The 16330-nt window shown below is 40.6% G+C and overlaps 1 protein-coding gene across 1 annotated transcript in view; it reads left to right on the forward strand.

Annotated features, from left to right (window-relative positions):
- The window catches only part of NR5A2 (nuclear receptor subfamily 5 group A member 2), an 87310-nt gene extending 74492 nt beyond the window's left edge, over positions 1-12818 (forward strand). The window contains exon 7 of the mRNA XM_085299032.1: positions 11661-12818. Within this exon, the coding sequence (XP_085155158.1) occupies positions 11661-11908 (248 nt within the window). The 3' untranslated portion in view covers positions 11909-12818. The remainder of the gene's footprint in view (positions 1-11660) is intronic.
- Positions 12819-16330: the final 3512 nt, after the last annotated feature.

The raw sequence follows: 16330 nt of genomic DNA on the forward strand, positions 1-16330 counted from the left end.
AAAAGGAAAGAAAAGCAGAGAAAAATCATTACAAATGGCAACTCATAATCCTGTCCATAAATAAATTCCTACAATGGGGAAAATACACCAGCTTTGAAAGGTATAGTGAGATCTTACAGTTGAACTTAATCCAATGGCTGTTGATTTTGGTGGAAAAGGAACTAAAAATCCTTCCAGACCCTGAGCGGCAGAGGCAGTATCTATGAGCAGATTCAGTGAGGTGTCCCAAGGAACTTGGCAGAGCACCCCGGGGGCGTGAGGGTGCTTGTRTCACTGGTGGGGTGAGTCCAGCCAGGGAAGAAAAAGTGCAAACATCAGTGGTAAGGTCAAGTCCCACATATTGCCTAGCGTGYCCTGTATCCAAGAGCTGCAGGTGAAGAGAAGCAGAGGCTAGGCATGAAGCCCTCTTCTAAAAGGGCTTTAATCTTCTAAATATTGTTCCCCCATGCACCCACACCCACACTTTTAGGAGGACATAATTATTAGAAAAGAAAGAGAGTAGATCTAGGTTCTGAATTCCCGTTGGATTTCCTGGATGACATTAAATCTGTTATTCTCTCTGCCCTCAGTTCCTTATCTGTAACATAGGTTTAAGAAGATTTCTCTGTGGAATAATCCCACACTTCTCTATACTATCTCTTTAAATGACCAACAATCCTGTTGCAAGATGGACTTTCAGGGGAACTTTTTTTTAGCTTTCTTGTTTGTATGTTTAAAAGGGTAAGCAATGCAAATGTAGAACAACTGTATACAAATTGAAGTCCTTCRGAAGAAGAGTCAAAAGGCAGATCACTCCCGTGCACCTTTCTTTAGTGTTTTCTGCAYGCCAGCACTGACCCTTGCAAAGTGCAGACATCACTGGTTGAAACTGGCTTCTGTCACTCATATTTTCCAAACCATTTCTGTAACTAAGCATAGACATAATAGTATCATGGCAAAAAAAAAAAGAGAGAGAGAGAGAAGGAAATCCGCAACTTTCATTCAAATCAATAGGCAATACCAGAAGCAATATGCTTTGAAATACTGCAGCAGGGAGTTATGTACCTTACTTGCGCTTAGTGTCCGTGAAAGCCGGACTGAGAGCACTGGAGAATGGAGCGCTGCTTCTTCCCACGGAGCGGGCGGCTTGGCTGCGGTGTAGCTGGGAACGCGGGCAGGCACGAGGGCGCTTCGGCTCTGGGCTTGTTCGCTCCCTCGTCCTTCCGTGCGGAGCACCAACATGCCTAAGCGGTACCCACCTCCCCAGCCCTTCGCAGCCACGCGTGACGGTGATTTGGTGACAGGTGCACACAGTTCCAAGCACGTGGTGGCTCCAAACTTACGAACGCTTTTCATCTAAGCCAGCAGATTTTTTGTCAGTACTAATTTGACGTGGAATAGAAACAGCATCTTACCGACAACCACCTCAATGTGCCATCCCTGGTCTCATGAGCTCTTTAGTTATAATGCCTACATTGCAAATAATTGTAAATGCCAGTAGTAAAGTCCAGTTCTTGTAAATAAAATTAGTAAAATTCAAATGTTTGGCTAACAGTAGTCACATGATTGTTACTACTGTAGTTACCCTGGACAATGCTGCTTRGTATGTCAGGGAACCTCAGGAACTGCGCGCAGTGAACGTGTTCTGGATGCACCTCATTGCACTCCTTCAATGACGCAGAGAGGTAAAGCTCCTGCGGTTGAGGTAGGAAATGGTGGATTCCTTTGGTCAGGATCTTTGTAGCTTCTTTTGCAATGGGTGCCAGTACACATAGATCAAAAAATAAAAATGAATCTCATTATAGATTTACTGTCCTCCAAATATAAAATACATATCCTCAGGCATGTAAATGAATTAGCAATTTACATGATGTCCAAACATTATTGATAAGGGCTTGGCTTTAACAAGCTCATTAGAAAATCAGTTTGACAATAGATTTTTGTTTTGTTCTGGAACCCAGGTAGTTGTTCTTGGAATTATTGTCTTTCACTTTGATCCCTAGTCTTGTCAGGTCTCCAAGAGTAAATGCTAAGGCTAAGGCCGATTCTCCAGCCAGAGCCTGGTGCTGTCTCGGGTCCGGCCGTGAAAGTGTCCCATGAGCCCGCAATACTTCGGTTGCTCCCGTGAAAMCGCTCTCTTCCAAACTCGAGCAAGCCAGCGTCTCTGCTGGCTGAAACTCATACAGCCACGCTGTATGTATTTTTTCACTTGAATTTAAGTGCCTCTTTAATCACATTACTAGGTTCAAAAYGTTCTGCAGCTTTCAGCGTTGAGCAACTAAACGAATGGCATTTTGCTTTATATTGTCTAAATGCAAGTATACAAGAAAATGGTCCTTTTACTGATCTCCAAGTCCCATATCTTACACAGGCATAGATGACTACTTTTTTCATTTGCTTTCTAAACTAGAATCAGCTTCCACTGATAGARCTTTGTTCACTGAAAGAACCTGATCAGTTCCAAGTTAGCATAAATATTGGCACATACATAAAACTAAAGAAATCATACATAATGCTGATTTTTTTAATCTTTTTTGAAAGCAATATGACAGAAAATATTATTGGTTGATTGTCTCACAGTGAGTCTTGTCTCATAAGGCAAAAGCCTTAAAATTCTAGATTATTTGTCAATGACTGATAGAAAGTCATGGTACAGTATCATACTTCTGAGATTAGCGTATCACTAAAACATCTTTGCTTAACTATATTTCCTCCTTTTAAAAAAAAAGATAATGTAATAATTTTTGCTCCTATGGGACTTTGGATCTAAACAGAATGAAAAACCCAAACAAAATTCAGTGAGTATAGTGATACAGTGGTATAAAGTTTTATTCTTATCTGTAAACCACTGTAATAATATAATTGACTAGCCTAATATTTTTAACCAAGTTCAAAAAAAGTTTGAAATATAATAATTAAATGCAAATACAGTTCTGATCCCAAAGACCAGAAGAATGCCTTTAAGCTAGTATTTATAACAAGAACTATTCGACTGAGCTCTCTTGTAAATTTTATCATACCTGAGGCAGTTTTCCTCAGTCGATTAGCTGGAAAGCTGAATTTATCCTGAGGCAAACCAGACATCTAGTACAGGCTAAATTCAACTACTGGAGCTTAAATTTGGCTTAATATATCCCCACTTGGATCTGCCTGTTTAATTCTCTTTCATATGATAACGTTGGTTTATTCATAGTCTGGACTTGCCACCTGAACAAACTGTACCTCATATCTTATTCTAATGGAATAAGAAAACTTTGCAAAAACCACAAAAGTTCCTGACTGAAAATCACATGCAAATTTGGGATTAAAAACGGTTTTGTAAAGTGACTACAAGATTAGCACAGAGAGATTTTTCCCCTAAGGAACACTGCTTTTTATGATCATGCATTTTTTATACTCTGCAGAGACAGATGGGCTTTATAAAAGGATACAGCCTGCTTCTCAAGAGGGTTTCAGTGGCAGCTGCACTTCTGTGCTTTAACCACTGTAGAAATTTATACAGGATATTTTTTAAGAAAATATTTATATTCCGTCTTTTAGGGCTGTATTACCCCTTGGTGTAGTTCCAGTGATGGCAGTAGAAATATCTCCAAGATTAATCTGGCCCATTATTCCTATTTTAAACAGCACTTGAGTAGTAGGGAAAAGGGATAGAGGGGGAAAGGATAGGTAATGCTCTARCTTCTCATGAGCACAAAGGTAAAGAGAAGTCCAGTAACTCAGAAAAGCTGCAAGCATCTAAACAAAAGCAGAGCAAATATGGTCTAGAAGGAAATCTTCCAAAATCTCCCATTCTTTTTTTTYCCTAAATATCCAGCTTCTTCTCAGCAAAATAATATATTGTTCCTTGCTTCTCTCTACATTATATTGTAGTGTCTGCTATTGCTAGTTATATGCAACACTCTTTCTGCCTCAGTTCCTAACTTCAAGGATTTTGTATGATGTCCCTATTCCYGGGCACTTCATAAATATTTATGATATTTTAAACTATTCAGGGCCTACAAATTGTAGATGTTGACAGCCGGTTCCCTTGAAACACCAACAATCCTGTATTGTCCATATGTTATTGAARATTAAAAAGACATTTCAAAAATTAACAGGGAAAACACTTGATCCAATAAATTTACTACTTGGTTATGTTTTCTTAGCTCTTTTATCAGAAGCCTTATCTTCTGCTTTTATCAAACTTTTTTCTAGTAACTGTGTGATTTAAACTAATGCCGTGGCAGTAGATTTGACTGCTCTTAAAGTACATATTTTGATGCCTCCCAATATCGTGATATTTAACATACTAGTCTTCTTCTCTGTGCTTATTCCAACTAAATATTCAGAAGACAAACCCAGCCCAGACACAAACTACAGATCTGTGATTAGATGAGGAGGCAGGAAGAGCAACTTCTGRCTCACGTTCTTTCACAGGTTCTCTGCCCTAAATCACTGCAGTCCCAGCTTTTCTACATGTGCCAAAATACAAATACGAGCATGACACCACAATATAGTGGTTAGGGAAWTTCTCCCCAGAAAGGAGAGACTTACACTGAGCCCTTTTTTCRAAGACTGAGCTGTAGTTTACTTTAAGCAGTCGCTAGATCAAAYATACAAACAATCCTGGAAGCAGGAACTGGAAACCCATGTCAGCCCATGCGGACTCCCTCACCGCTAGCCTACGAAGTCAGGCTATAAAATCTGGCTTGCAGTCTCTTGCATGCTCTTCTCTGTGCAGCAGCACAGCTTCAACCTGAAGACCGCTGCAWACCTTCACTGAGACCAGCCGCAGTACTAGCTACAGCCAGTAGTGGCTAAGACTGCTCTCCAAGGAGGGGGGAAACTCTAATCGCTTGGGGGATTTCTTTGAAGACACAGCAGAGGAACAGCACCGGTCCAATTCCTGTTCCTCTGCTGCATCTTCAGAGAAAGCAGCAGCTACTCTCGTGTGTGCAACCTAATCCCACCGGTGAACGCTAAGCATGTATGAACATACCCACCGAATAAGCCAGCAAGCGATAGACAGCTGAGGGAAGCTATGAGCCAAGCAACGTGTTGCATAGCTCATGCAAAACAGGGGCACGTCTGGGACATCAGCAGGGACGTAACTCCAGACATGCAGGAAACTTTAAAAAGTAAAAGTAAGGTAGCTGTAGAGTTTAGGCATCACTAAGGTGAAGAGACGACTGAGCGAGTGGTCTGGAATCACTGATTTGGCCTTCGGCGCCTCTGGTCCACGCTGGCCTCTTTGGGACGGGTCCACGGTTTCTTTAAGCAGCTCTCCCAGTTGGGTCTGCACACCCTTGCTTGTGCTACTGTGCCTCGCCACGCTTTGCCCTCGCGAGGCTCAACGAAAAACGCTGGACTTTGTATTTAAGGGTGCAGCTGGCTGCGGACTTTGGCTCAGGGCTTGTGTGAAACTCTTCCTCAAAAAGTGGCCTGGCAGGCTTCTGTTTGTATTGCGTTTCTGTGACTGCCGTATCACGTACGCGTTATTGGAAGTAATAAGGATGTCGGGTCCCGGGGTGCCAGCATGAGAAGCAGGTGGAGATTTGTTTGTTTGTTTAACTTTCAAGTCAGTAAACTCATCCTGAGCTGTTGAAAATCATGCTGTTTTATTTTCCTGAGTAATCACCGGTGATAAAGATTCCAGAGATCAAACTAGGCTTTGCCCTTTGTCATCACTGGTATTGCATGAACAGGAGCAACTGGGATCCAGCAAAACGATCCCACAGTCGCACAAGGAGAGGAATCCAGCCTAGGGCCCCATAGCTCCCTGTTCATTGCAGAGCTAACAGAAGCAAAAGCAATTATAAAATTGTTCACAGAGGTAAATAAGTGACTCCTAAAAGAGATAGGAGCTGATCTGCTGAGTAAAAATTTGTCATTTTATAGTCATGTGAAAACAGAAGTATGCTTCAATATTTTAAATACACGACAAAGAAGCCTACCTYTGTGAAACAACATCAAAATGTGTTTAAATCAAGTTCTGAGTTGGTCTGAAACAAACTGAAGGTCCATCAAGATCRAATACTGAGGGGATAAAACAGGAATCAGACTAAGAATTACAGCTTGTTCTCTCATGAGCATCTTATTCTGGCTTTAAAAAAATACATCATTTTGCCTAATACTTAYGCACAAAAGAARTACATTGCTAGAGCAGAATTTAATCAAGATTTTCAAAACAATGTACGCATTATCTGATGTTATGTTCAACTGAACATGAAAATTACTTTATGACCCTAATAAACAGTCCGAGTTTGATCRTTATACTGTTATAGATAGCTCAGCCACTGCCAAGAAAGGATCCTTCTAAAGACAGGAAAGTTTTCTATGCTTTGGACTTGGAATCTTAAGAAAATGAAAGTGATTGCTGTTGTTATAACATAAAGGCTTTGCTTCATGTTTTGGGAAGTGCCAGATATAGCACCTTACAACTTATTAACAAATAGATATTTCAAAAACTGTTTCAGATGCATTTTGAGTAAATAATACTTAGCATACCCTTGCTCTAATGAACTCAAGGCAAATTTTGCAATAAGGARCTTAACTTTACCATAAAACTCCCCTTATTATAGTATTTTTTCTGTCAAGGAGGCTTAGGTATAGAATGGCGTACGTCTGCTTTGATGACAGATGTGCTATACTGAACTGTTTTTGTTACCATTAGTTGCAAAGAGGGAGAATTGCAGGTAATCTTCAGAGACTGGCAGTTCATCAACCGTTACTGCTCTTGCTCTCAAAAACCAATTTTTATTCACATGTCAAAATCCACCTGTTTTTTAAGTCTTGTAACCTGAAAAGTTTGCAGGGCTAGAAGAAAGCAGACAAGGGAACTAGGAAAAAATGTTTTTGAGGAAGGAATTGTTTGGTAAGGATCCTCATCTCAGTCCTGGGCAATCCCCCTTCTTTGAATTATTCTGGGAAAAAAACCTTCATCTCTRTTAACATATTTCATTTTCAAGGTCAGATGGGAATTAGCCTCATACAAAAGCCCCTGACTGGAACTTTAACTTCAGGCTACAGAGGCCCATTGTATTTTTATCTGATAAAAGAATTTATTTTTTAATTGGAGGCAATACTTTTTATTAGGCCAGTCAATCTGGTTGGAAAAAATAGAAAAACCTCTTGGAGATCAGGCCTGAAGGACACCCTGGTGAAAAAACAATCACCAGCATTTGGAATACATCATATTTTTACCTAAACCTGTTGGAAAGTCATTCCAAAGAAGAGCTGCTAACCATTTGGGGTCAGCTGGATTTTATTAAAGTCCTGCATCTTCCTTAAGTGGAACCTAGCTCAACGTGCCCCTATATTTTCTCCTCCTTTTAGGGAAGGGAAGCTAGATCCTGGGTCAGTATCAAGTCTTATTRCCTTAAGTATCTGTAGACTTTTTCCAGTCTTGTGAAACCGAGAAATTTGTCCCCACAGAGAAGCCTAAACATAACCTGAATTCATCCTTGCAATACCAGGAACTGTGATGGTGCAAAATCCAGAGAGGGAGCTGGACCGGYGGGATGTGTGTCTAACCCTGCTCACTGCTTTTCATGGTCCTGGAAGGATCTGATAGGAGAAATGTGCAGAAAAAAATCAGCCAGCTTTCTCTGGAAAATATTTATGCTGCTCCTAAGGAGTTACTATTTTTCAAATTTAAATCTCTCATTCTCTTTCATTTTTCTTTTCAAAATTCCCAGACCAAGGGAAGCTCTCTACAGATTAATACACCACCAAATTTTCAGTATTTCATGTTTAGAATATGAGAGGGAGAAAATCTCTCTGAAACCTAAATATTTTTCCCCTCTAAAGACCAGACCCATTTTTGGGAAAAATATGCAAAAGTGTTCTCCTTGGGCTGAACGTTGTATGCAGTTTCAGCTTAAAGCACAGCTTTATAGCAGATGTATAAAATAATCAAAATTGGGGGGATTTGTGGGAATAGTAGATCTTTACTGTGACTGTAGAGAAGATACTGACGCACTGTAATAACGTTTTTGTCTTAATCATCAAAAGTAAGCTATAGAGAACAAAAATTCTTTGTTTGACAGAAAAGCAATTGCTATTTCTTGTAAAACATATAATATATTCCAGAAGACCTAGGGGTTTACTCTCCAGTAAGGATAGAAGAAGACGTGTGCCCCGCTGTGAGCTCGCAGTAAGACTGTTTCATGTAAAAAGTTGGTAATTAGTCCCTGAGTGAATAAAGTGGAAGAGATAAGAGACTGATGCTTACTGTAGCAACACAAAACGCTTTTTCTAGCTGCTAGGACTTAAAGGGTGTGTGGGTGGGAGGGGGAGACCTATTCCTGCTCATTTAATTTACAAGCCTCTAAACCCTGAAAACTGATTTCTTACATTAAGCCTAAACATGTGTACTTTAAATTGTTACTAACCGATGTAAAGATTGGTAAGAGACGGTCCAATCCTAAAAAGCAGGCAAGAAAGAAGAATTCTATGAGAGCACCACTGGTGTGTTTTGAGCTCTGTGTACACCACTGACTTCAGCCAAATTACACTGGCACCGCCTGAGGTTTCACCAAGTTAACTCATTAGTGCTCAAACTATGAAACTATGATTTGGAAAACCAAATCATGTGCCTTTATCAGGTGTTAAATGCCAAGGTGGGGGGAGGGGGAAAGCACAGGAAAAACATCTACTTAAACTCAAAATTATTATTGAATAACATTTGTAACATTATCAGCTAAATACTAAGAACCTGAAATGAAAACTGTATAGCATTTCTGTTCCACCTGGAAAACTAAGAGCTAGTAGAAGTAATTTAGTATTTACAGTGCCTTTATATTTTTCCTTCACTATTCTTCATCTTTAGAACTAGCCCAGCAGTTTTGGATTCCCTCTCAAAAATACCTACATTATTTATATAGCAATTATGCATTAGCTGATCCCCTTTTTTGAAAATACACAAAATACCACTTGAGAGTCTGAGAAACCACAGTGGAGCTTTATAAAATGCCCTYTAGTTAGCACAGCTCCTTAGACTTCTCTCTGAGTTTCCTCGTTTGCTTTACTGCAGCATTTGTAGTTAACGTATGGGAGATGAAAGCACTTACCAAAAGGCACTGCCAAAAGTCGCGGTGGCTTCACAGAGACTTCATGCCAAAAGACCCACCTGGTGCTCAGGGAGTCTCCGCCGTCCCGCTACCGCGGCCTGGAGAGATYGGCACGCAGAGGAATTGTCTAGCGGTGTCCTACACCATAGCCTGGCATAGATGAAACGTTATGCCTCCCGTTGACTTGACTATGGTATGGCCACATGTGGAGACAGAAAGTAGCTCTAAAACATATGTTCAAATCCACTGCTTTTGCTGGAAACTAGAGAAAATTTCTGATTCTCAGATTTTTTTTTCTTCTTGATCTCTAGTAAGAATTGATTTTGTGATGTTACCAATATATCCCATGCAGTAACATTCAGAAAGAGAGTAAAAATGAGAGTGAATCTGTTCTCCCAAGAGGTCAGCACAGTTTAATCTCAGAACATGATTCAAAGCAGACAGMCAGCAATGGAAAGACGTCTACTCAGTTTAATGGGGTTTGAATCGGCTACCAATTTCTAAAACTTTTTGATGTTCAAAGTTACTTTTGACATACAAAAAAGTTGAGATACTGATTCTAAAATTAGTACACACATTAAGCTGTGTTAAACAGCAAGATGATCTCCAGCACAGTCACTACTTGTCTGTTGTTTGCCTGCCCTGTCCGTGGGAATTTCTGATGTTCATTCATGATTGAATTTTTCACCTGAAACTAAACAATTTAGAAGAACAGTGATATTTGGTATTGTTCTTAAGAACTTTATGAAAATATGCTTACAACAGCCAAATTTTAAAACAGATTACACAAATACTTTGGTAGTTTTATGTAGCCACATTAAAAAAAAAAAGTTATATTTTACATTAGAAAATGTCCAGTATAATGTAATGAAAACATGATTATGCAAAGACACTACCAAAAAGTTTGGATAAATGAATTTAAATAGCTTAAGAAGCTGGCAAAGTAGCTTTGAAGTTTCCTGTTCTCCTTACTCTGAAAAATGCGAAGTTCAGATGCTTCTTTTTGGACAGCTGTGCRATTTAGGTGTTGCTACTGAGTTCCTTAAGGCCAGATCACAAAATTTAGGCAAGGTTGTGCCTATGGCTCCCGAGGGACCAGCACAGCTCTGGAGAGCCAGTGAGCCCTGGAGCTGTGCGTGCTGCCAGAGCGATCCCTGGTTCACCACCGAGATCCTTGGCTTTCTTCCTCACCCCCGTCCTGAGGAAAATGTTTGCCTTCTTCAACTATTCCCCTAATTCTCCAGCACACAATCACGTGCAAGAACCAGTACTTGCCCTATTTAAAGCACTCCTAGAAAAGGTGCAGGCAGACCCAACTCACACAGTCTCCCAGGCCACTGGTGGGTTGGGGACCATTGTGTGTTCCTGGTTTGCAGACAAAAGGACTTGATTCCCCTCCAGTTAAATGCTGGAATTTACTGTGAACCAAATTCTGCCAAATTCCCATCAGCTGTGCTCAAAGAGCCTCCAGAAAGGGACAGATTTATCTTTACTCAAAGGGAATTAGCAGAGTAGTTATGCTCAGCTTTGCCATGCTTTAACACTGCGAGAAGCTGCTACAGTAGTCTACCGATGGCACAAGTGGTCGAACGTCAGCCAAAGCAAGTTCTCCCAGCAAGAGCACTTTGATCACTTCACTCCTTTTGCRTTATTGCAGCACCCTAATTTGCAAGCTTTAGAGTAACTTCTGCGTTCTTCAGACATGACAAAAGAAAGATGCCACCAGAATAATTTTGCAAAGTATATCAGATAAGAAGTTCTTAATTCCCTGGTATTGATCTCCAACTTCAGCACTTCTGAAGAAGCTTGGAGTTGCTGTGTAGGAGCAGAGGCTAATCAAACAGAGGTAGCATGAACAAACTGTACCTGCCTTGCTGATGTAAATGACCCTGCTGTCCGATATCAAAGAAAATCGGTGTATTGGATTTCAGAAACCATACTCAGGTTAAAGGGCACTGTTCTTATCTGGTATTCCACCCAAAGGACAATGATTTCATTTTATAAAGATCATTAGTCAGTGAAGTATATATTTTAGAGAGTTTCCAGTAGGGCAGATTATTTTGGCAGTCACTGGAGTGTACCAGATGGTTCATTAGCATAGGCCAGACAAGTCAGAGGCTTTCAGAATCATTTAGAAAATGTCAAACAGAAACAAGAACCCTGTCACTTTTTATTAGAATTAACTACATCATACCCTGGACACAGATTTCACCTTGGGTCAGAAAAATTAATACAGAATTATATGAATTGTGTAACATACCAGGTTAAAGATAGGGCTTCCTCATGGGACTCATTTGCTAGCAATATATTATGGTCTTCTACTTTAGGAATCCTCAACCTTTCCTTTTGTAAGATATGAAAAGAGCTGACCTTGCTCAGACTCCATTGGTGTCTAATTGATTTGAGGTATATGCAGAATTTCAACAAGACACTCCGCTAAAGCTCTTTTGTGATCATTTTCCCAGTAAAGTTGGCAAAAGTGTTTGCTGAATATTCAGCAGCTTGTAAAGTATACTTTTGTCAGGAGGAAAAAAAAAATGTATCCATTTAGTGAAACACTGCTGTAGTAAACAGGAATTAAAATGCAACTCAACTGTMGTTACTTTTTTTTTTATTGTTATTATTCAGATGTCAAAAATCTTGAGAACTTCCAGCTTGTGGAAGGTGTTCAGGAACAAGTGAACGCTGCTCTGCTGGACTACACAATGTGTAATTACCCCCAGCAAACAGACAAATTTGGGCAGCTTCTCCTGCGACTACCAGAAATCCGGGCCATCAGTATGCAGGCTGAAGAATACCTCTACTACAAACACCTGAACGGGGATGTTCCGTGTAATAACCTTCTCATTGAGATGCTGCATGCGAAGAGAGCATAAATTATACCCATTAGAGCTTCTGCTTTCAAGGAAAAAAAARTATACTCTGAACTGCTCCGAGCAACACTAATTAAAATGTGGTTTTAAGACTTTGCAAAATGGTATAATAATCAAATACTAATAGTAAATAAGTGATGTATCAGGGTATTTGTATTGCAAACTGTGAATCATATGCTACACATCCCCAAAGGAATCTATATAGGACTTTATACCGGCATGAAGTGAACTTACCGAGTGGATACTATCACCAATGTCGACGTGAAAAAGGACAGAATGAATATTGTATATTTAACTCTGCTGATTGCCAATATGAAGAAATTTAGGAAAAAACTGATCCGTATTATTGAGCTAAGATAGTGGGGAATTTGAGTGCACTAAATTCCTTTGTTGTACAGCAGGACTTCTAAAACAGTTCCAGGAGATGCAAATCTGCATCTCCAGCATCCTCTGCCATCCTCCCAAGGACCCAACGCTTACTTCTTTGGTGAAAAACGATGTGGCAGCCGGTCAACTGTCTGTAAGAGAGCTGGAGCAGGCCACACGCTATCTAGTATCGCCACCAACCCGGACGAGGCTGGGTTTGAATGTCTGTCTCTCAGGCCTGCGAATAGGTAATATGAAGAGTCTGTTAACAAGCTAGCTTGGCATTCTTACTATGTTCGGAAGTTTGTTTTGTCACGTGTTCATGTTGTTCCGTCAGGCAGCATCCCTCTTCTGCTACTAAGTATGGAAGATAAGTACTGCAAAAAAAAAAAAAATCGACAATTCAACTGTATGCTCAGCAAGTGCAGTGGCTAAAATACAGCCCTGGTATATCTTCATGGCTGTCTCCAAAAAATAAAAAATAAAAATAAAATAAAATAACATGCTTTAGCCATCAGAAAGCTTCTGTCACAAAAAAAAAAAAAAATCTTTTCTAGAGCTCCAAATACCAATATCAAAAAAAAATTAATTTAGCTATGCAAGAAGAGACAAATCAATTGTATGAGCTGATGATAGAGGCAGCTTATTAAGATCTTTAAATTGCCAATAATGAAGAAAATAAATGCCCATTCAAAAGTCCAATGTATAAAGAAACATTCTTTTTTAAGTTAGGCAATACAGATCTTTTACACAAAGAAAGAAGAGTGATACTGCCATGACTATATAGGCCAAAGTCTGCTGCAGAACAAATATTGGAGAAGAACAAACAATTCTCTCTGTGTCCAAATGAAGATATCAGTATTATAACATGTAGTGCCACAGTTCTAAAAGTCTTGCCTTATTTCATTATCTTAAAGGTAACTGTGTAGGTGTGGATCAACATACATTTAAAATAAAGTATTAATCTCTAACAATAAAGAAAACACAGTGTTTACATTCTTTAGGTCCTGTGGGGAAAAACTGTGATAAAATTGCAAAGCAGTGATTTCCTTAATATTGCTTTCAAATTGGTAATTATTTTACCAGTCCTTAATTACTGTATGTCGTGAGACACTAAAATCAAACGGGGGATTTCAGTTTGACTTTAATTTTTGAGATTATCGGCTGCACAATCACTTGTAGAAACTGTATAAAATCCTAATCCTTTAATTTTTTTCATGAAGATTGCTGGCTTTTGAATAGTTTATTTATATTGTATATGATAGTTTCCACTGTAGACAATTATGATGCTAATTTATTGTTCTTTGGTTTCATCTTTATATAAGATATAGCCAGAATGAAGAAGCCAAATATATGTGTTTACTGTAGCATGTCTTCAAGTTAGTGGAACATAGTTCAGGGACACACAAGGGTCTTTACCATTGAAATCATTCGCTTGATTAAATGTCTGTAAATCTTTATAATCCTAAATGTAGTTTATTTAAATCTATTGTAAATTATGTGAGTTGTAGCTTTTTCTGTTTCATGTGAATTTGCAAAAGTGCATTCTCTTCATTTTTTTTCCCAACCATTCATACATCGTATACCAAAGACATGAGTTACTAGCGTCTGCATTAGTACAAAACACGTTATTTTAATCGCCGGTATTAATCAGCTCCGATATTCCGCCCAGGCGCAGGGTACCCACGCAGCAGAGCCCGGTGCTCACACCGCAGAGGGCCCTCGCGGTCCTCCTGGCCCGCTGCAGCCTGCACACCGGCCCCCAAACACCGCGGTCATTCTTTCCTTTTCTAGAAGAAAAAAAAATGTATTTCCAGGGTTCATGTTCTGCATTTCCTCTTATTTCTATTGAAATGCTACAGTGAAGCTCACTGAATATCACAGAATAAAAACCTAAGTAAAACACCTTGCTAACTGAATTCACAGCACCGTTATCCATATACAGGACAGAAGTAAAATAAGGATGTAAAAGAAACACAAAATTTTCCATGCAGCTCAATGGAAACAGTTTCAGATAAACTAACACACATTTGCCCATATCCGGGGTTCCAAGAATTCCACCAGATTGCCCAAAGTTTGCGGAAAAAAAAAAACAAAAAAACCACTCATGTTAATTGTTAACTACTTTGTAACCAGACATTGACTTACGGCTGCCTTATTGATTGCAGGACGTATTAGTAAAAGCAGACTAAAACACAAAGGTTTTGGCTTTGGCTGGTTTGTTATAGATGTTCCATGTTTGTAAACAGACACTCTGTAATGTCTGACTATTTGTATTCCAGATGTTCTGCAGCTGCCTTGGATTTAAATCCATGAGACTTTTAGAGTGTGCAGTGAGTTGCTTGGTGACGTTGAAGTTCTCTTACTGTATCGGTGAAATACATATTGTCATGTCAGTTCTTGCCAGGAGTTTCTCATCACCAATGGAAAACTTTTTTTTTTTTTCAGTATTTCAATAAATATTGATATGCCCACGCTGACCACTTCTAAATTGTCTTTATAACRACAGCGCTCCACTGCAACAGGGCGCGAGCCAGAAATCAGGTACGCCGCACGGGAAGGCGAGAGGTAAGAGGAATAAGAGCAGCCAAGGCGATTTGAGGCGGAGAGGAGGAGCGCTCTGAAAAGCGCGGGCTGCGACGGCGGACGCGCGGCGGCCGAGCGAAAATCACTGCTAGACACTTTGGGAAAGGCGACYCTCTGCCTAAGAGCAGCTCAGTAGAAMACACCCACAGACAAATGCATTTCACCCCGTGCTGCACACTTGTCTGTCGCTTTACCTATCACGAGTTAAGCGGCCGAGAGCATCAGAGGGGAAAACCGGCAGGGCGAGGGGAGAGCAGGGGAGCGGAGCCGGGGGCTGCCGGCCGGCGGGCACCTCGCTTCCCCGGGGCCGCCCCGCTCCCGGCGCCCCGCTCCTGCTCGGGGCCGCCCGCCCGTTCGGAGGGCGATGTCGTATAAACACTGCGAGTTTGAGTTACGAAGGAGTTTTATTTTTAAGCGAGCTTGGCGCTGGACAACGCGCCGCGCGTTTTCACTGGGAACGCGGAAAGCGCGAGTTCAGCGCAACGCAGGTCAAGCCACTACAACGCGCAGCGATCTCGACGATTTCCTGGAATACCGAACAACAGGTTTTATTAACCCTTAATTTGAAGCACACAAGTCCAGACACACAACAAAAAATTCTGACAACGTTTCTACCTGCATGGGTGCATCCACCACGCTCTGGAGCCGCAGCGGCAGGCTCAGAGAGCACCCAGCCAAACCGCGGATAAACTAGAGGGAAAGAGCAGGTCTTGCAGGCGTATACAGCAAGCACAACCTTGCGACCGCGGCATGCCCAAGGATTAAAGCGGGACCCCAGGAAGGCCCCCGCGCGGGGCTCCGGCTGGCGGGGCGCCCCCCGCCCCGGACCCCCGCGCGCTCGAAGCAAAGACCCTGCAGTAGCGTCGGGGCCACCGCGGCGCAGGCGCAAGGGGAGAGGGGCAGGGGGAGCCGCTCCGAAGGACGACGTAACGAAAAGGAAGCACAGACGGTATTTATGTTTCGTAAAACAAAAAATAAACAAAAAATAAAACAAAAATATATGCTGGATTTTTATCATTGCTTTGAAGTATTAACAAGGCCTGAATAAATTATCATTTATGTATGTTAGGGACCTGCCACAGTAAGACATTATTATTAATATAATAAGTATATACTGAGTGGATTTTTTAAAATCTTTCATTTAAGATGTGTACTTTTATTTTACAGCATATATAGATTTCAGATAAAAACCATGGCATGGWGTAATTGATTTTATTTAATTGATTCATGCAACTCATGCAGTGAAAACTGGAGATTATTAGATTATGTTTTTATTTAAAATCAAACAGCATAGCTGCCTCACAAACCATCGTCAAATTGTTTTTCCAYTTAGTAAATGCAGCTGAAATACTCTATGACGCTGCCTTTGCCCTGCCCGCAGAACTCCCCGTGAGTGTCACAACCCTTGGATTTGCAGTTGCAAAAAAAAAAAAAAAATGGGGGGGAAATAGTAATCTCTTGCTCCTCAAGAAG

Source organism: Rhea americana, unplaced genomic scaffold, assembly GCF_003343005.1.
Source record: "Rhea americana isolate MKP2758 unplaced genomic scaffold, rheAme1 scaffold_144, whole genome shotgun sequence".
NCBI lineage: Eukaryota > Metazoa > Chordata > Aves > Rheiformes > Rheidae > Rhea > Rhea americana.